This window comes from Egretta garzetta, unplaced genomic scaffold (genome assembly GCF_000687185.1).
Source record: "Egretta garzetta isolate BGI_Z169 unplaced genomic scaffold, ASM68718v1 scaffold152, whole genome shotgun sequence".
Lineage (NCBI taxonomy): Eukaryota > Metazoa > Chordata > Aves > Pelecaniformes > Ardeidae > Egretta > Egretta garzetta.
Window position 1 is genome coordinate 1,784,942 of NW_009259037.1, and position 22,105 is coordinate 1,807,046.

General features: G+C 40.8%; 1 protein-coding gene across 1 annotated transcript in view; it reads right to left on the bottom strand.

Annotated features, from left to right (window-relative positions):
- DOCK1 (dedicator of cytokinesis 1) overlaps window positions 1-22,105 on the bottom strand; it is a 316,870-nt gene that overhangs the window by 281,418 nt on the left and 13,347 nt on the right. Inside the window, exons 6-18 of the mRNA XM_035890418.1 lie at window positions 18,978-19,126; window positions 15,377-15,512; window positions 14,462-14,619; window positions 13,833-13,914; window positions 13,261-13,396; window positions 12,367-12,439; window positions 9,716-9,858; window positions 7,107-7,232; window positions 5,535-5,659; window positions 5,128-5,226; window positions 3,889-3,961; window positions 2,030-2,133; window positions 1,379-1,562 (exon numbers count right to left, since the gene is read on the bottom strand). Of these exons, the coding sequence (XP_035746311.1) occupies window positions 1,379-1,562; window positions 2,030-2,133; window positions 3,889-3,961; window positions 5,128-5,226; window positions 5,535-5,659; window positions 7,107-7,232; window positions 9,716-9,858; window positions 12,367-12,439; window positions 13,261-13,396; window positions 13,833-13,914; window positions 14,462-14,619; window positions 15,377-15,512; window positions 18,978-19,126 (1,588 nt within the window). The remainder of the gene's footprint in view (window positions 1-1,378; window positions 1,563-2,029; window positions 2,134-3,888; window positions 3,962-5,127; window positions 5,227-5,534; window positions 5,660-7,106; window positions 7,233-9,715; window positions 9,859-12,366; window positions 12,440-13,260; window positions 13,397-13,832; window positions 13,915-14,461; window positions 14,620-15,376; window positions 15,513-18,977; window positions 19,127-22,105) is intronic.

The following is a 22,105-nucleotide window of genomic DNA, read 5'->3' on the forward strand; positions in this document are numbered from 1 at the left end:
CAATATATTGATCACTATGAAATACTTCTAACAACTAACAAGCACTAGGAAAGTCTGAGAAAAAAAAACCCTAATGATATCACAAAACAAAAAGCAGCTCGATTCCACATGCTGATTTCTGCATTCTACAAAACCTCAAACCCACAGTGTTACTGCTGAGCTATGAACCCATCTTTGCTACGGAATTCCGATATCATTTCTGGGTTTTTTTTGCTAAACGCCCTCTTAGGCTATAAGACTGCCAGACTGCAGTGAATCTGATGTGCTCTGAATACGAAACACCCGGGATGTGCTGTAACAGAGATGCCACTGAAAAACACTGCAATAAAATTGTGAGTTGACTACGAAGCCGCACCAGAGTAGTAACTTTCCCCCTGGACAGAGGGGAACTCATCACGGTGACAACCCAAGCGTTATTGCCTCTCACCCCCCGTCCCAAGCCCTTGTTATCCACAACCTTGACTCCCGACGGATCTATCCGAACTAAGCCCTCCCTTCTCATGAGTCACGAAGGAATGATCCCTTTCCCTGGCATGACTCACTCACATCTCAATGACCCACCCACACTCCCGAGCCTGCTCCTGGTGCAGCAAAGAGAACAAGGGACCGCTCCATGGCAACGAAGCACAAAAATTACAGAGAGGGCAGAGTCTGGAAACGTGAAATATTTGCCTTGGTGGCTGCCATCAGCTCTACTTTCCACAGCCTTTGGATGCAGTCAGACGGCTGACAAATACATGTGAAAAATGTATATAAGGCAAGTTTTAAAAGGAACAGAATATGCCAACTCCATTGCTGGTACTCTGTGTTCACGTGAGGGTGTGTGAACATGAGGGTGACCTCCATGCAACGCAGTCGCATGCTCACATCCCTTCTGCCCGACAAAAGAACACAGAGCTTTCTTCAGGCATAACATATGGATGTTACACCTTGGAAATAACATAAAACAGTTATTTGGGAGCAGAGCCATGGTATTACCTACTCTTGAAAGCAAAGTCATCCTCTTTCTTAGTGCTATTACTCATACCCACAGAGAAGTAAAATGTCACAGAGCCTGATTTCCGTATACTTCTGTATAAAAGTCTCAACTATATGGCAAACAATATTCCCATTCCCATTTAAGTTGGATTCTTCTGTTTTCTCAGAGACACGTACAGCTCTACAGCAAAACAAAGCCCGTAGGCAGAGAAAAGGCTGGGTGGCACACACACTCAGTAGATGCTATCGCTGCATCCAGACAACGGAATCCAAGGCTGCGTGGCAAACCACCCCACCACTCATTCACAGAGGAGGGGGGATGGAGACGGCAGGAACGTCAGTACATACAACCCCACTCCAACTGCAAGGAGCAGAAACCCCAGTAGTTCTATGGCCTTACCGTTCTGGGTAAGTTTTGTTGAACAAACTAGAGTAGAAATCTGGAAAGAGTCTTTGCTGATGGTGCAGCTTCCGAGGTTCTGCATGCTCTTCCCTGTTGCAGAGTGTCCCTTCTCCTCCAATTCTATTTTAGTGGATGGCAGACTTAAATACGTCGAGGCATCCTCCAGTTTCTTTGCTTCTGCCTAATTTTAAATACAATATGAAACAGTTTTAAAATATCTAGTAAAAAGCCTTGATGATAACAAAAATTTTATTATTTACACTGCATTTTCTTAGGCTTCCTCCAGAAATGGAGTTATCCAACGGGTCTTTAACAACAGTAATTTAGCCCTAAACTATCTACAGATTAGAGCCAAGATGTGATCTATAAAGGGCTAGAGAAGTAACTTTTCCCAGTCATGAAAACACACATAAAACTCGATAACAAGCACCTTAAAAATTAAAACATGCCCAGTAAAACATACTCCAGGTTTAACAATCCATCTGCCAGATATGCAAATTGCACAGTACTTACTATTTAGTTGCTTGATCTAACAGAATAACCTATAACATATTTTTCTGTGCAATTCTCTAACAATAATTCACTAAGTCAGTAGTACTCACACTGACCTACCTACTACGGAAAGGCTAAAGCATCTCAAAAGTCTACCTTGTAAACTATAAGGTCATGTTCTCCATCTCTCAAAGTTGTTCCATCATATCTCATGAGCTTCACAAATGCTAGGGCAAAAATCTTCTCAGATTTATCTTTGGCTGTTACAAAATAAACAAAGAAACAAAAAAGCACAATTAAGTATTTGATACTAGTACAGACAGTCCGCCTAATCTCAAAAACATGGATAACCTATAAATGAATGACCATAGGTAAAGGTTCTTAGTTGGAGAAAACGTACAAGAAATTGGAAGAGTCTTGTAAACTCAGGATAGAACCAAAAATATGAGAAATAAATGCTGAAAAATCTGACCATGGCAACAGTAACTAGATGCTTAATGTTTCTATACTCTGTGTGTTCATTTAGAAAGCTGAATTAAGGCATCTTTTTAAAAACAAAACAGAAATCTTACGTGTTTATAGCGTTAAGATTTTTCAGAGTTAGAAGAATGGCAGTGCTTGGTACCTAGAATAATGATTTCAAGACCAGCACTGAGGATCTCATCAGGGCTCTATCATTTATAGGGGGAACATTAGAACCAAACCAGGAACTGGATCCATAAGTACAGATGAAGTGCCTAAGCTTCTGAAAGCTGACCCACTCTACAACTAATACGAACTAGAAGATGCATACAGTTTGGTTTCATTGTTCAAAAACTATTATTGAAAGTTAAGTGAAACCAAAGCAATGGGGCAAGCAGAAATCACGAAGTAAGTTACGAAGCAAAACCAGAAGGAAAGTGCAATCAACTTGAGATGGCCCAAGCAGCCTGTGAGAAGGCCCTGCAGCCCTGAGGCACAGCCTCTGGTTAATATTTAAACCATGGCCAACTTAAATTTTTGAGTCATCATAAAAATATTTCTGACTCTAGCAATTTGTAGTGCAGAATCACAATTTTGACACCAATGACACTAATTTTCTGCACACTGTTTTCATTAGCAAGTATCATTCTCTAAATTAAGCAAATCTTTTATTAATGATCAATTTGCAAAATACACAGCTTCAATTAAATAACCGCTATGGGATAATGTACTACACATTACACAGGGAAGTATACAGGAGGAGCATTACGTGTCTTAAAATGCATCCAGTGGGCACTACCTGATTAACGCTTTTGTCTACACGTTTATTCTACAGCAAAAAAGTTTTGCTGTGGATTTTGAAAGGCTTTCCTTGTCGAGCGAGACAGCCCCTGTAATCACTACCTGGAATGAACACTATCACAACCAAGGCAAATCCCCAAACTTTACTACCACACAACTGTTAACAAATGGAAGATGTCTAGCTGTCTCGAGCTGACCCTCAACAGCTCAAAGCATCTCAGCTGCTAGCAACGTTACAGGAAAGCCAAGGAAAACCACAAGCTTTCAAGTATCTTTTAGACCAAAATTACTTCAAAACGACCACAAGGCAGCCTGAGAACCAGAAACGAAGTTTCTTAATAGCTAAGTCTTTAATTACTAGTGGTAGGCCCACTGTAAACTCCTTCACATTCCCATTTCACACATGGGGTTGTTAAGTGTCTTTACAACTCCCTACCCACCTACCTCTAAGATATACAATACCACAGCCCTTTCAGATGCTAACTGAAAGCTTTATTCACTGGCCCTTTTATCTGACTTGAAGAAATAACTGGGCAGGAAAGGAAAAACTTGACGTCAATAGGCAAGAGTGAGGAAGACGTAAAGGGAAAAAGAAGCTGAGATGCTAACATAAAATAAGCAGGCAGAAAACTTATCCCCACACTAAAAGCGATTACAACAGTCAATTACAGATTTGGAACATTACGCCTGTTTCAGCAGATTTTGTCACCTGACACTGACAAGAACCATAATGAAAAGGCTGAGTTACTCACAGTCCTGTGATGATCTATGACGGAACGTGAACCTTAAGTGACTGCGGTTCACATCTTCAATGGGGATTGCGACCTTCACATATTGGGAAAGAAGATGGAGAAAGAAAACAGTCAGTACAGAATCTTCAAACACCATCGACCACTACCAAACCTCATCTAGACATCTTTCAACAATATGCTCGGCTCTTTCAAAAAGATTAATGTTAAGTACCAGCTTCATTTTGCCATAGAAGACCTTGTAAGGTCATAGATTTCACAGGAAAACTGCCAATTCTTGCACTAAGGCAGACAGAAGGAATGAAGCAAGCCTTCTAAGCTACCCAACAGGACCTGCAACTTCAGATGTTGGGCTGTAAACTCAAAGCCTCCCCTGCCACTCCCCCCAGCTCAGGACCGAGCCCCTCTTGAGTTTGACTGGTACAGATGAACTTGATTATCAACAGAAGCAAAGCAACAATTCTTAACATAATCGTTCTCTAAGCAGAGAAGACTATTAGTCTATCTCTGATCCACATGTAACCAATGTGCAGATATGTAATCCATGCTCTTCTCCCCCAGTATTTTCGCTAGCGCCATCGTATTTTCTTAATTACACCCACATTCAGGCTCTGTGCTGTGCCCCAACACCACGTCCAGGCTCCTGCCATTCCCTAGCAGCCACTTGCTGTCTCCAGATGCAACATGAGCACCTTTGGACTTAACACAACGGTGTGGGGAGTAGCTGCAAGTCCCTTCTCAGTACACTTATACTGATGCCACCCACGACAGCTAGACAGAATATATTTTCTAAAGGTAACACTCGCTTCCTCTGTAATATTAAAACTTGGCATTTAAGCTAAAATGTTATTACCCAAGCAAATTCAGGAAGCTTAAAGCACAAACAGCCAGATCACGAAACACCGTTCAACACTATGACAATTACGTTTTAACCTTAACGTCCTGCTTCTCAAGGTCAGCTTCGTGGAAACAGAGTAAACCACTCCTAAAGAGATGTTGGACTGCCCCTGTAACAGTCGTCTTGACCAAAAGGACGAAATAAAACGCATCATGCAATCAAAATCAAATCTATTTTCCAGCAGTCTCTGGAAGCCTTCCTCAGTTGAGCTATTCCTTTCATCCTGCTAAACACGATCACAAGCATTGCATTTCCCTAGTTTTGTTTCTCAAGGCTTTCCACCAAAACCTCTATTCATCTCACGTTAACCCACACAGAGGACGTTACTGTAACAGTTTACGTACCTTTACAGTCTCAAACCAGCGAGGCTGCTTCACTTGGTAATATATTACTGACTTGTACTCTGAGATGGCTTCATCACCAGCACCAGGAAAAATAACGCTCTTGAAAAGACAAACAGAAGAGAAAATGTTTACACCTCTCCCCAACTCCACTTTTTCATTCAAATAAACAAACACAAGCGAAGTCAGTCAAAATAAGACAGAACAGCTCATGCTCAGAGCTCCTCGTGCAATCAGTATCAAAGTGCACGCACTGACATGAGAAGATGTATTTAGTTATGACAAAGGAGAAAGTTTTGTTGTAAATAGAAGTAGCGACTAAAGCTGACAAATACAAAGATGCTGAAAAGGCTTAAACAGATACGTGTCAAAATCAAAAAAAAAACCCCAGTTGTCAAATACTTTAATACCTCTAATCTTTTCCCATCTTCATCATAAACAGATACCGTGACTTCCACATTCTTCGCTGTTGTTTTACTGCCTTTGTCAAAATCTCCCTGAACCAACGTTACATAGATGTCATTGCGAACATCACCTAAAAGAAGCAGCAAAGCACAAAGTTCTTGGCATTTTTCACAGCATACCTACTGATTTGTGAAACCTGGGATACACAGAAACAACGCCCAACACATTCGAGCAACAGCAATCATACATATACACGGCAAAACATTTAACAGCCACGCTATCTTAAAACATTCAGAAGTAGCAGTACTAAAACCAGCTGGTTAGCTAACACTGCGCTCAGACTTCTAAAGTCTGAACTATCAACTCATAGTGCGGCAAGCTGAACCTAACGAGCAAAAAATCACACATTATTTCTGGACTGAAAGAATACCACATCATCATCGAGAGTACCGTATCACTCAAAAAACACCTCCAGGTCCTTTTTTCTTTTCAGTTCCTTTTTTTTTTTTTCCCCACCAACTTCCTTCATTATTGATTTGAAAGGATGAATTTCAAGACAGGCATTAAATATCCCATACGCAGATATTTTGCAATTTAAAAACATTTAAACAGCCTACAGAGGTCCCTAACTTGTTCCATCAGGAACCGTTTTGATGTTTTTGCTGGCTTGGGGGTTGCAGGGGAGGGTTGTGTTTGCCTTGATGTCTTAAAACGGTCTTCAGTTACACCCCAATTCAATTGAAATTTTGAAAATGCATTGTGGAAACAGGGGATTTCCAATAATTTCATGAGGCAGATGGTTTACATGCCAACATACAATCGTAACAAGCGGAGGTGCTGAGGCGCTTACGCCGTACTGGGTATACAGTAAAACAACTGACAAAGGCACAGTCAGCAACCACGGGGAGACCTGAACTGGGATGGTTTTTTGAAAACATCTAATGGATCCTCCAGAGCCCATCAATCTGAAAGGGGCAGTGCAGGGTTTATTCTGTCGTCTGTTGCTTATGGCAATTGTTATTTTGAGCAGCACCACGGTTTTGGGTTGTTTGGTTTGGGTTTTTTTTTGTAAACACCAGAATGGAACATCTGCAGAATATATGTATTAAAAAAAGACAACGTGGCTTTCCTTCAAATACATTATCCAAATCTAGTACAAGCTCCAAGAGACGTGCATATCTCTAAATCAAGCCTGTTCCTCTGAAAAATCTTTCTGGCTTGGATTCATCACAGAATATAAGTGTATATATATGTGCCCTTGCTAGGAAAGAATATGAAGCATTTACTTTATATACATTTTTTTCTTCACTGGAGAAAGAGGAGAATTTCACTGTCACTGTGATATCTCATCTTTGGGGGGGACTGTTAGTTTTATTTATTTATGCAGCACATGTGGCAGGTATTACCAAAGCCTTTTACATTTATTTTAAATGAGACCAAATCCTTTGACGATCCATTATTTCTAATGTATACCACACCTCAAAGTCATCTTTCCCCCCCCCCAAGCTTCCACACATACAGATATTTAAAGAAGGTTAAAATATAACAAAGCAGCATTAATTCACACAATGGCTTACCAGGCATAATAATCTCAGGAAACCCCATTTTCCGAGCCACGGCTGTTGACCTATCCACTAAGTGTGGAAACTCTTTCCTAATCTGATGAATATCTCCTGGAAGAAGTTTCAAAGTCACCCACAAACCTGTTGTGTAAAAACCACAATTATTAAACTGGTTGGTTTTCATAGTTACTAAAGATTTCTTTTTACATGTTCTAAAACGTAAGAACATACATTAAGGTAACGGCTCTGCATTTACAAAAAAAAATAAAAAATACACTTTACAAAGTATTTTAAAAACACTCAAAAAAACCCCACCAATTCAAGCAGAAACATGGTTATATGGCATAAGTAGGTCTGATGATATCAGACTTCCTGGAAAAACTGTAGAAAATTCTCACCTGGAAGCTGACTGGCTAATAAAAAAACCTGAGAAACTGGAAATCTGTGTCTGATTTGTGCCTTTGTATTGTGCGCTTTGCAGCAATGCTCTCTAGAAGATGTCCTGGTAGGGAGGAGCTAGGTGATGTTCAAAGCAGATGCATACAGCTTCCCATACGCAGGCTTACTAAGGCCAAGAATTTTATTTATAGTCCAGAAGTGTCAATAGAACAGGTCTCCATTCAGAAGAAAAACAGGTTAGCAGCGCCGTACAGCATAAATTGGAAGGAAACCCTTGGTTATCAGCTGGACCCAGTGAAGTTTGAGCTGTGAAAATGGAAGCAAGCCTACTGTGCCCGTGGCATGAAGCCGGCGTGACCCCCGAAGAATCCCTCCTCCTTGCAGGACTCCGAGAACGAGACTTCTCTCAACACTTAAGTCTTCCACAAAGAGTCTTGTGGAAATAGTTATTAAGCCATTAGCAGAACTGCCTCAAGCTTTCATCTCACCTTTGAACTCTCACAGGTTCTCTCTAATGAAATGTTTATCTTCCAGAAGAAGAAACGGCAACATTGATTTGAATGGAAAAACTTCAGTATTGCAACCAACCAACATTGAGATGCCAATAAAGAGAGCACCACCAGCAGCTACGTGCCCTGAATTGATTCATCACCGCCACCCCCAGAAGTTGTTTTTACAGCACTGAGCACAAAGAAATCTACAGCATCAGCTTTCCACGGTTGACATTTTTCTCTTCAGTAGCAGAAGGCACCACTAAAAAGCCGCTGCTTGCCAACTAACATCAGGCACACTTGTTACAGGGGAAAGAAAGATATCAGGGGAGGGGAGAAAAGAAGTCTTACACACTTGGAAAAGTGACTGGCAATCAAGTTTAAGCACAAAATAATTGCAGCAGCAATTTGCAGAAGAAAATCCTAAAATTAAAATCTATGAAAAATACCCCAAAAAATATTCCTCCATAAAACAAATTGTGGGTTATCCTGTTACACAGACAATTAACTGTGCCTTCATTTTGTACGTATTTGGCAGCGAGCTTTCTTTTCTATTAAAAATCTCTTCTAAAAGGCGATATGCTGACTTGTTGCCAGGGATGGCTCCAGCAGCTGCTATTCCAGTAAGCAGTAACCGTACCTACGCTGACTGGCTAAGCCACAACTCTCAGCCCTTTCCTGTCTGCTCGGGTGCCTTTCTCAGGGAGAGAACCTGAAATCAATTAAAGAGGCTGAAATGTTTCCTCCTTTCCGATACACATTGGCCACAAGTGAAAATGGCGGGGGGGGGGGAAAAGCAGAGCCTTTTTTTCCCTTTTGCTAATGGATCATTTCAGAAGTTTATTTAGATTTTATTTGCTATTAGTTAATTTAAAAAAACAGACAAAAAAAATAATTTGCCTTGGGTCTTTTGTTGAGATACCCCTTACAGGTGATACAGATATACACATACATAGAGCCAGGTGGAAGCTGCATTATCCTGCCTAATAGTAAACTAAACCAGACCCCATCCCCCCATAAAAACACTGAAGTTAGCACAGTAATAACTGAGCCATCACGTAACTCACTTTTTAAATGGCAGACAAATTATGATCATGAAGTCTTGTATTTAAAAAATGATAAGAAAAAAAAATAACCACAAAAACCCACCAAAACCCCAGACTTTGGAAGCAGACCCAGCTTCCCATCAGCAGAGCGCACACTGAGTTACGGACAGTGCCACGAGCTGCCCGTAGGACAAGGTATCAGCGGGGCTGCCTTGCTCCGGCTCCGACCTTACCACCTCCAGGCTCAGGTGGGTGCAGTGCCCTGGTCTTCTCGAGAGGGAGCCAAATGCTGCGAGCGCAGCTGCGAAGCAGAAAAATAAGGCGAAGGAAGAGAATATTCCTTCCTTCAACGTGAGGAGGCCAAACCCCGCAGCTCAAGGGCATAAGAGGCAATTCCTTGAGTCATCGTTGCCAGTACAGAAATGGAAAGATGCCCAAGCGATGGACCATGCGGAGAAAGGACACGGGGCCAGGGGGGGAAAGGCGCAGGGCTGGCGTGGGAATGGTGGAATGAGCCTTGGAGGATGGGGAAGAGGGGGAACAAACCGTGCAAACGCCTTTGCTGTTACCAAATGGCAGTGAACAAGTGAAGGTAATATTATGCACCCTTGATTAAAACCATCACATGTTGCAAATCAAGCAAAGAGCAGTTTTAGGTACACCAGTGTATATAAAGAACAGTACATACCCTGACCCTTGTGGTTAACTTCTTTAGCTGCAATCACTTTGTTTATAACAGTCTGAAGGAAATCATTCTCCCCTGCCACCCTGGGTGAAAAACGGGATGATATGTTCAGCTGCTTGTGTCGAATGGCGTCATCCAACGCTAGCCTGGAGGATGCACATGACGACCAACACCAGGAAACAAAGGGTCACAGAAAACCAGAAGTCACAGTAACAAGGGAACACAAAAAGATCATATCATAGTTGTGACAAAGAGTATTTATTAGTCAACGCAAGACAAAGGACAGGAAAGGTAACAAGAAAGACAGAGGAAGATCATTAATCAGAAGAATGCTGATCTACCAGAGAAGTACAGCACGCTCGCGTTGTTACTTCTCCCTTCGGGGACATGCATGCACAGGCCCCAGTAACGCTTCGTGAGGATAGGAAGGATGTCTCCCACCTGAGAATCCCCTGTTAAGCAGTGAAAACCTATACAGGCAGTTTTCTCTTTAATATATATATATATATAGCAGACGGGCCCTGCAACACCTCCAGGGTCACTTCTGCCATGCTATAGGTTAAGCAGTAGTGCATACCATCTGCAGGAAAAGCTACCGTAAATCTCACAGAAATGGCATAGGAGAAGAAAAGCAGATAATCCAAACATTCTGTTAAACTTGATGAATAAATAAAAAGATGGAAACTCTAAATAAACAGCAGCATTAAGTGTCATCTAAGTAATCTTGCCAAGTGCTTTTGACAGCCATTGTGTTGGTGGCTAGCGAATGAATACAAACAAACAAAGATATGAAAACAGAATTGCATGTGGTACAACAGAAGCAAGGCATGGAATGAGAAATAAAATGTGGCTCATATATACAGCCTAAGTCTATGTCGGAAATAATGACACCAGTATTCATTGCGTGCTTTTACATGGTTCATATTCTTTGGAATATACTTTTTCAGAAGAATGTTTTAATTTAGTGCAGAAAAAAAAAAATCGTTGAACATCTTTTCAAAAAGTTGATTTATATATACAGAAAAAAATAAATCAGTGTTAATGGTGCAGAAAACTAGATGTTCCATTAGTATCCACTTTAATACACAAAGATTCGTTCTCATTGCATACTTCTACACTCACTAAAAAATAAGCTTGCTATTATTTACCACACAAGAAACATGTGAACACACTCTTCCCCAAAACCTCCGTTTTCCTTGAAAAACGGAATTGTACTTCCGATTTTGACATTAACACCCTCTACACCACCCCAGTGGCACTGCTGCATACAACAAAACCGTTTCAGACACGCGGCCAGCAGACACCCCACCCAGCTCCCTACAGCACCTGCAGGCCTTGCGATCTTCTCGACAGCTCTGCACCTTCAAACCCCTGGGGCTTCCCTACATTAAGCTTATTTTCCCAAATAAAGTTAATTTGAGATTACATTATTTTAAGCTTTTTTCAAAATATTATTATTAAAACTCCCCTGAATATCCATTAGTATATTAAGAAGTTTCAGTAACATAACTACGTTTTGCCCTTTTGAACAGATGGCAGTCGAACGTTTCACACAATGGGAAAACTAAGCATCCATACTTTAAGCACATTTATTTGACTTATCCCTTCTACCTGTGCCCACTTCATGGAATAAAAAAAAAAAAAACAAACCACCTTACTAACTATGGATGGAACGGAGTATTTGCCACACATTCTCTTTTGTTAATAAGCTTTTACTGCTTTCTCCACACGCATTTACAAATTCACAAAAACTCAGGCTATTAAATCCGTGTTTCTCAATATGATCTTGTGGCTTGAAGTCAAAACTGATCTTTGATATTACATTCAATTCATACATGTCCATACTTTAAAGGACATCAACTCCATATTTGCTATAAGCTAATTTAATTACTGAAAATAGTACCTGTCAAACTCTGTGTCAGCAACCCTAGAGTCAGCGTGGAAAGGTTTGCAGTTCTAGATGGCCAAAAGTAAGATCACATCCACGCTTGATTTTGTGAACCAGCTACAAGTAGTATGTGCAGCAGAAACATCCTCTCCCTCACCATCCAACCAAAATACCTAAGGTTTCTGGTAAAAGTCTCACATGCTAAAGTCAAATCATGAGAAGACATTGCAGGAGGTGTATCAAACCATCCTTCACATTCTCAACTTTTGTTTGTACTCCAATTACTGTGGCCCCTACTACGCAATTGTATCTGCTACCAAGAAAAAGAAAAATGTTATCGTTTACTAATTTCACAGAAGTCACCTGCAGTGGATATTGGTAACACTGCTGGTCTTCCTCAATCTCAGACAGAGCTAAACCAGCAAGATACTTATTTTAGGCATTTCACCTCTTACACTTTATCACTCCAGCATCTTTAAACAAAAAGTAAACAAGACTGCAAAGCTGGGAATGCATGCCTTAAACTCAAGACTTAAAAAAAAAAAGGATTCTGGGGTTATCACTATTATAAGTAACAGGAAATTATCAAGAACTAACATTAGTAAATACTACCCAAGATAAAACATCACACTGAAACAAATTAACTTCAGAATATTTCGGAACACATTTTCCAATAATTTTTTTTCTTTTCTTTTTTTTTTTTAAATGAAAGTTACAATCTTAATTCTTTCACTTCTGCTTATTCTTTCAGCTATTCCCTACTTACGGTTGAAATGGTATGAAGTGCTGTTTGTCCTCATCGTCAACTTTTCCATTAATTATGTCAGTAACGTCCATCACTGCAAACAAAAGCAAAGTGTGCTGAATAAGTGGTCAACATGGGAAGAGGGGTGCTGAGGGGATACCCTGGGGGACTGGAAGCAGTGGTCACTCAGAAGAGGGATGGAGTTCTCAACTGAGCAATTTCAGAGTTTTCCTATAGAATAACATCATGTTGCAAATAACTTCTAGCATCTCTAGCTACATGCGAGTGCTGAAAGCTACAGTGAACTCTCCAACGCAGCAATTAGTCAGATTAACCTGAGCCTGGGAACAACGTGGGGTTTATACAAGCCCATGCAAGTTTCCCACACCCAACTTTCTGTGCAAGAACACAGAATCATAGAATGTTTTGGGTTGGAAGGGACCCCTAGAGGTCACCCAGCCCAACCCCCCTCACAGCCCCAGCCAACCTGGCCTGGAATGGTCCCAGGGATGGGGCCTCCACCCCCTCTCGGGGCAACCCCTGACAGGCTTTCACCACCCTCACTGCAAAGAATTTCTGCCTTAGATCCAGTCTAAACCTACCCTGCATCAGTTTAAAGCCATCCCCCCTTGTCCTGTCCCAGCTGGCCCTACTAAAAAGCTTGTCCCCCCCTTTCCTCTGGGCCCCCTTGAAGCCCTGACCAGCCGCACTCAGCTCTGCCCGCAGCCTTCTCTTCTCCAGGCTGAACACCCCCAACTCTCCCAGCCTGGCCTCCTAGCAGAGGGGCTCCAGCCCTCGGAGCATTTTAGTAGCCCTCCTCTGGCCCCGCTCCAACAGGTCCATGTCCTTCTGGTGCTGAGGGCTCCAGAGCTGGACTCATAATGTGATAGAAACAGATACAACGCACAGAGTTACCTGCTACTCCAAAAGGTCGCCGCAGCCCAGAGGTTAGTTTTCTCGTGTTGTTGTCCCTCAGCTCCATTCTGCCCACTCGCACAATCTGACAGACAAAACTGATTTTCTCTCTTTTCAGGTCTTTGCTGCCCAGGTCCTAGAAATAGGAGTTTCTTCAGATTACTTTATAATAATTGAAATTCAAGTTCCATTTTTGCAGGCAGAAGGTTTGCTGCTTAGAATTTGCCTTCGCCGTGCTAGCCTCTAGCACCAGAGCAAACTGTTCTCAGAGTAAAGGAGGTTTTGTAACAGTACTTAAGCGTCTTATCCTGACTTCTGTGTAAATTAATTGCCCAGGAGGCCAAATCACTTCTAGTAATTTAAAACTTCAAAGATCAACTTTGGTTTTAGCCAGGTGTTGAGAATTTTTAGTAGCCACTTACGAGAAATATCTCATGTGAGCCTTCACCAGGATCATCACCTGCAGAGGTAACTCCACATTTCAGATACAGACCATTAGATTCCTCAATTATTCACAAACTATGAAACAAGCGTTTTAAAGTTTGCCAGCTGAACCAAGCCCATGCACTTACGGTGAATACTGCTCGAAGGTTATGCAGTCTGTCTATATCTTTCGGGAGTCCACAGCTTGACCATCGCACCAAGTAGTTTTCACTGAAAGAAAAATATTTTGAGGACTTCTTGTTTAAACGGCTTCCTTTAACGTAAGTATTTAAAACAAACTTCAGAATTTACAGAAGACTATTCTAAACCCAATCTACTTATCCTAAACAAATTACTCTTTACTTCGCGGAGAGCTGGCATTTCCCCTTTGTGTGGCATTTCCCCCACGGATAAAAAGAAAGCAACTCCTCAGCCACAAAGAGGAAAAGTTTCTTAAAGGAAGCAAGGCATGCAGAACCCAAACTCTGAGATTAGTGCCAAAGCTGGCGCTAAGCGAGGGCACATGGCCTTGCAGGTGTGTTCACATCTCATTTAAGTTCTGCACAGCGCGATGAGGAAAAGCACAATCCCCAAAACCTACCCAAGGTGCAGAAACTTGCCTGACGCGGTGCTGAACATGATGGCCACGTGCTGCTGCACTGTGCCTTCCCAGATGACCCTTTCCTACACCTTTGACAGCAGTTTTCATAAGCCCTCTCATCCTGCTGCTGTAACTGAGTAAGGACGGATTAAGGAGTACGCCCGGGAGTACACTAACCTGATAAATTTTGATTCCAGTGGATCATACAGAGACATCAGGACTTCAGCATCTTCTCCTATTTTACAGACTACATTTTTTAAATTTACAAATAAAGCAAATGAAGGAGTGGCAGCAAACTTGGCTTGTCTGTTGATATCGATATTCTGTTTCTGAGACTGCAATTCAAGAACAGAAGAAACAAAGTTTATCTTAGCCCAACGAATATCCAGCGGCTATAAAACTTTCCTAAAACCTTTCAGACAGAAGAAGAGGCGTTTCCTGTTGAGCGGCTACTCCTCTGATCTTTGTTTATATTAGGATTTACAACAGATTGCATTTTCTGGATCTGTCTTGAAGTGCCACACCATAAGGGGAAGAAAAAAAAAGAAAAAGAGATGCCTTCACTTCTTAAGAAGAGTGCTAAATAAATGGGAGGAAAAGAGCAAAAGATAGAGCCCCAAATATAGCTGACCAAAAAGAGGAACTTTTTTCTTTGCTTTGTCTGATGTTTTTCTGACAGGTACAGAGCGCCAAGTCTATGAATGTCTTTAAATTTGCCTCCTGTATTTCAACAAACACATTTCCAGGACTGGCGAACAGAAATTATACAAACATAATAAGGACACTATTCTACTTGATTCTCAAAAATAAACTCTCGTGACAACCTAACATACAAACCTGCTATATATGCATCTCTGATACTAACCTACAAATGTAGCTGACTTATTGATACAGGTCTTAATCATAAATTCTACTAAGCTCTTTAAAGGATTGAGCAGAAAATTAAACAGGCCAAGATGTAAATATTTAAACCTGGTAATTCTTCATGAACATAACAAATTCTCTGTTACCAATGCTAAAAATAAGAGTCACCTCGTTAGTTTACGGCCTTATGTGTCAAAAGGAAAAGCTACAGTGCACAGCACATCTTACTTTTTCCTCCTGTAGCCTCTCCTCAACTTGCTTGGAAGCTATTTCATGTGCTCTGAAAAGGCTAATCGTGCTGGTCTGCTCTGGGTCCAAAATATTGCCGTCTTCATCTCTAACCACCAGATCTAAATCAAGAATTCTAAACAAACAAAGCAATATGCTTGTGAATTAACAGTGCTCAAATAAATGCTTAAAACACACCTGCTGAGAGTTTAACGTTAAGTCATGCACACCTGACATATGGTAGAAAAAAAAAAGATATTTGATACATGATAAAACAATTTAACATGTCACCAACGCGGGAGATAACCGTCCCTGGCTGGAAATCCTGTTTTTCCCCCAGCACAGAAAGAACCAACGTAAATGAGGCAGCAGAGCAGCTGGGGAAGTAATTTCTTAAAACAACTAAATTTGCAAGAGACTTTGCCTCCTCCTCTGATTCATCTGACTGAAAAACAAATCCCTGGCTGGAAATCCTGTTTTTTCCCCAGCACAGAAAGAACCAACGTAAACGAGGCAGCGGAGCAGCTGGGGAAGTAATTTCTTAAACAACTAAATTTGCAAGAGACTTCGCCTCCTCCTCTGATTCATCTGACTGAAAAACAACCACTACAGTCACACCACGTGCAAATCGGGTCAGTTCATTCCATCCCACTCCACATTCTCCTGCAAAACAGGCATATTCCTGTTTCAGCAAAAACCTAGGAGGTAGAATGTGGCGTAAGTGGCTTCCCTTTATTTAAAGCAGAAGGCAGATTTCTGTCAGCAGGATGTCAACGCCTGTGATTACATTCTGCAGAGAGGAAGGTTTCTGCCATAAGCAAATCCAGTCTTAGGAAAAGACCTTTCACATTTTTCCATGTTAGCAGCTGAACCAAGGATAAAAACAAAAGATCAGGACTAGCCTGATCCGCGTTTCTCTACCTATCTTCTTCTCCCCATTTTCTTCCTCTAACTCCGTAGCCACCTCTCGTGATGGAGCTGCCGTAACTTTGGTTTTGAAATACGTTTGATCAGTGAGCTTAAATCAAACTTGCAGAGTCTGATAAGCCACACAGAGGTTGGTGGTTTATCTGAGAGTAAGTCCCCTTTGGACATGACGTGAGAAGAAGAGCAGGAGCCGTGGCCGACGAAGACACGCTCCCTTAGCGATTCACTCCTCGTCCCTCCCTTACAAGAGGGAAACCTGGAGGTTTGAAACAAAGCCTTGAGCGGGGTCAGTCCAGAAACCCCCCCAATTAATTGCACTGCATTAATTCAAAGGTGGATGAAGACCACTCAAGCGGCAGAGCGCAGGCAGCAGCTTCTTAAGCAACACCTCCGCAGCTCTGCTCTGTAACCGGTCCTAGTCATCGCGAAACTCTCTTAAGCATCCCTGGACCACCAAGCTCCCAGATGAATTTTCTAGTGAGAAAATGGTTTCATCATTGAAACCAAACAGAAAAGTATCCAAAATGGTCTTGTTCCTGCCTACTACCGTTTCCTGGCCAGCAGCCACAGGAGATCCGGCCACTCATATCGGAACCGCCAGCCCTGGATGAGCAAAAGGAGAGAGCTCCTGTAAGAGACACACGCCCGGACCAGAGGAAAAGGTACCTCAGAAATTCAGAGAAAGACTAATCACCCAGCCTACGACACACTAACGGGACAAGAATGTTTGCACAGACTGTCAGATAACTAGAAGCAAACACTCCTTTGATTCAATTTCTTTGTTTTATCCTTTAACTTGCAAATGATGCTTGGAAAAAAATTGAAATTTTTTCCTAAGTGTCCCAGTTACAAATTTTTGCAACTGAACAAAAAAAAAACCAAAACAAAACACAGTGTTTTCACAACAAAACTACCCGACCCAATTTCAGAAAAACATTAAACATACAGATTCCTACGACCATTTTTACTTCCTCAGTTATTTTGACAACATGCAGTGAAATTGTTGTCTTTATCTATAGGAAAAATCTTATTCACAAAACAGTATTTTGCAAAACTGGAAAAGTTGGGATATGATTAGATCAGCAAACATTTATAAAATACATAATGAATTCATTCTGTCTGGATATTGAAATCATCATTCATGCTTATTTTAGAGAAAAGTCAATGTATGACTACATTAGAAACATATGGCATCTTCCAGTTGTGAGTATTCACTCAGAAGTTCAAATTCACTCCCCTCCTGTACACCACAGACAGCGTTCTGATCCCTTAATTAGTCCATCAGAACATTATGAATATAAAGCACAGCACAAGATGTTCCATTGTATGTGAACGCCGAGCATCTGGAGGTTATTCAGAGTACCTTTAACCAACTCCTTGGCCAGATGGTAAAATACAGTAGCCAAACAAATAACACCAACAACATCTGGTTAGTTGTCTACTGAGGTACAACAGTCCATATCTTGGATTATAAATGATAATTACCGACTGAATGCAGTTACTGGTGATTTTTTAATTATTTTTTTTTTTTTTACTCCTTGGCCAGATGGTAAAATACAGTAGCCAAACAAATAACACCAACAACATCTGGTTAGTTGTCTACTGAGGTACAACAGTCCATATCTTGGATTATAAATGATAATTACCAACTGAATGCAGTTACTGGTGATTTTTTAATTTTATTTTTTTTTTTTCTTTAAATCACAGCTTTTGCTGATAAAGTGCATGAACAGAAATACTGCAAATTTGGCAGCTCCTATGGAATAAAACACAAATAGCTGAAGTCTGATGAGTTATTTTCATCACAAGGGATTTAAAGACTGGCTTGCTGGAAACTTTTTCAGTCCCCAGGTGCGCAGTACTAGGACGCTGCCTCTCTGTATTCGAAGCACTGCTTCAAATAATTTCCTGATTGAAGTGTAAGATACGATTTCTCATTTTCAATCAAAATGGAACGTCATCACTGTACAGACAACTTGTAGCCTGAAACTCGTATTTAAAAGAATTTTACTTAAATCCAGACCACTGTTTGGAGAGTTAGTATGTCTGAATTACAAACACGTCTGACATATGCGACCTATACTGCTGCCTTTTTTTTTGTGGTAAATATTTCCTCCACAATTTCCATTCTCTTCTGTTAAATAGATACTTTCTTTTATTAAATCTGTCTGTTAATCTTCTGGCACAAGCTGGGTACTATATAAGTAGAGGAACAATGAGCTAAACGATGCTTCGGAGCCAAGTCCTTCAGCATCACATTACAGCTAAGTGACTTCAGGGCACACGCAGCTGGTGGTGTTGAGAAGGCAACAACTGTTTATGCTGCAGAAGCAAGCAGAGTTTAAATTATATTTTGCATGGAGGCAATACTTGCACTTTTCAATTGACCTTAAAAATTACAACTTCATACCAGTACCAAATTGCTATCATCATCATCAAACGAGCGAGAGTTACATATTGATTTCACTTTACATATTATAATTCATACCATACTGTAAAGATGCTATCAACTTCATTCTTTGTCTTTCTACAGCAGGACTGGTAATACACCACTATTACATCCCCATAAATACGGGAATAAAAGAATCTTGCAAAAAGCCGTTGACAGCTAACGTCTATTACACAAGCCGGTTTGGTTTTAAGCATAAACACTTGGAAAATATCGTTCACAAACCTGTTGCCATAATCAATTTTGGCAGTCACTTTCTTTTTCAATTCTTTGAGCTCATCTTGGGGCAGGGTCCCAGACAGTATTTGAGATCTCCACTCGATAAGATCATATATCATGTGCCGTACACTGCGAAACATTTCCCTGTTATCTTGCTGTTTGGAGGAAAGAGATGGGTAGATGTTAGTTTTGAAGTCTATTGAGCATCTTTTAAACACATGTAATAAATTCCAATTATAAAGTACAAACTCAAAAGGGTAAGAGTCTACAGTTAGCTCTACAACAGGAGTCTAACTTTCTATAGCACAGAACACTGCATACAAAGATCCTTACACACTGCTTTAGGTATCTAAATAAGCATAAATGTGTGCGTTTATGTTACCTTAAAACCCAGCTCATACTGTATTCAGAACAGGCATTCAAGGGAAGGACGTTCTTTTCTTGGTTGAGAGTAACTTTATTCCATGACCCTCTACACCGAGTGGAATGGGACTAAAACCGATGCATTTTAACAGCAAGAAGCTCAAGTTCTGGAGCACTCCATCTGCAGCACGTTAGAGAACCCTTTTCCCCCCGTAGTTACATCTTCAGAGCAAGACTTTACAACTCCTCGGTGTGCAAAGTTGAGCACACCACTACCTTACGAGTCCACAGCTAACGTCTGAAGGAAAGTGGAAAACCAGGAGAGCACTCAACCTTACAGGAAGTTAAATACCTGAATTGTTCATAAAGGCTGGAACTATGGATATTAAATAGTGCCAGCAGCATACACCAACTTTTCTTGGCAACACTCAGCTAAGCTAGGACACGGGAAAATAAAGTCCCAGGCTTACAATGGAAGAAATCTCTTTTCCAGAGTGTTTTCTCTATGGAAGAAACCTCTTCCAGAGCGTTGTCTATATGCGTGCCCATACACATATGCATTCAGAGACAAAAGATCAAATCTTGAACCACAAAACAGGATTTGACAGGTTGGTTTACACTGTGGACAGCACATATACACAGCAATTTTAGCGCAAACAATACTAGGCAAAACTGAAGTTGCAGAATGACGGCCTTTATTTTTATTGTGAAAGATAACGTCGATACAAAGACAACGCAGAGGCCCTGAATGCTTTGATCTTACCCAGAAGCAGCCTCTCTTACTGTCTTTGCAACCCTCAAAATCTAAGCCATTAGTTCAATGCACTCTTAAAAAGAGCAGGTCTTTCTAAACACCCTACATCAATTAATTACTCAGGCTCCACGTAGCTGTTTTTCACTCAGGCTACACCCAGGCCTTATTAGACTGAAAACAACTGGAACAATTAAATAATTAAAATAAAATTCTCCACTACATATAAAAGACAATGAAAAACTGCAGAAGGTGCGGGAGAAGAATATAATGACTCAAAGACTCAGGGGAAAAAAAAAAAAATCTAACTGTGAAGACTTCAGTCTGTTCAGATTATCAAAAAGCTGACTTGATTATAGTGCGAGAACCTTCACAGAGAGAAAATACCCATTATTAAAAGCTCTTTAATGTAGCAGAGAAAGACACAACAGGCACATATGGCTGGAAGCTAAATACAGACAAATCCAAATGGGAAAGAGGTTCTTGATTTTCAACGCTGCAGGCAATCATAAACTAGCGAGATGAAGAACATGCCACATCCTCTGCTATCTGCAAATAAAACTGCAAGCAGAAATGAAAAACTGAATAAAGGTGTAAATGTGGTCATTTAATGACTTTCGATATGCAAGATGTGGACAACACGGAATATCTGCCTAGCCTACATATACACAGCAATTTTAGCGCAAACAATACTAGGCAAAACTGAAGTTGCAGAATGACGGCCTTTATTTTTATTGTGAAAGATAACGTCGATACAAAGACAACGCAGAGGCCCTGAATGCTTTGATCTTACCCAGAAGCAGCCTCTCTTACTGTCTTTGCAACCCTCAAAATCTAAGCCATTAGTTCAATGCACTCTTAAAAAGAGCAGGTCTTTCTAAACACCCTACATCAATTAATTACTCAGGCTCCACGTAGCTGTTTTTCACTCAGGCTACACCCAGGCCTTATTAGACTGAAAACAACTGGAACAATTAAATAATTAAAATAAAATTCTCCACTACATATAAAAGACAATGAAAAACTGCAGAAGGTGCGGGAGAAGAATATAATGACTCAAAGACTCAGGGGAAAAAAAAAAATCTAACTGTGAAGACTTCAGTCTGTTCAGATTATCAAAAAGCTGACTTGATTATAGTGCGAGAACCTTCACAGAGAGAAAATACCCATTATTAAAAGCTCTTTAATGTAGCAGAGAAAGACACAACAGGCACATATGGCTGGAAGCTAAATACAGACAAATCCAAATGGGAAAGAGGTTCTTGATTTTCAACGCTGCAGGCAATCATAAACTAGCGAGATGAAGAACATGCCACATCCTCTGCTATCTGCAAATAAAACTGCAAGCAGAAATGAAAAACTGAATAAAGGTGTAAATGTGGTCATTTAATGACTTTCGATATGCAAGATGTGGACAACACGGAATATCTGCCTAGCCTGCAGATTGACCAGTTTGAAACCAGCTACCTCCAGTAAACCAGATTTCCCTTGAAAAGGCAATCCCAGTGCACTAATGTTCTTTATGGCAGTTGACGACATGCAATTAATCCAGCAGATATCCTTGACACACCAACTATAAACAAACTCATTAAGTGATCTACTTGCTCAGACTAAAGCTGTAACAGGCACTGGAACCCTTTCTGCCCCCAAACTGAGGGCACTGGTAGCGTCACACCTTGCCTGCTCTTGAACTCAAAGTTCTTAGCAAAGCACTGCAGTATTGTTCAGCTGTCCATGTGTCTTCATGGAAGTAAATGCATGACAAATGAGACGTTAAACATTAACGGTTAGGACAAGTGATTCCCACACTAGGAGAATTTTATCATTTCCTAAGTTACTGCTATAAAAAGCACACACAAGTCTTGGTAGGAAAACTTCTAACACTGTTCTCTTGCTATTCCTCCTTTCTTATTATACGTGCACCGCCAGTCTTGTGTGGTCCTGCAAGTTGTGTTTCTCTGACATTAAACAGTATGCAATTTCATACTCAGGATAATCCCCGCAAAAAGACATCAGGGTC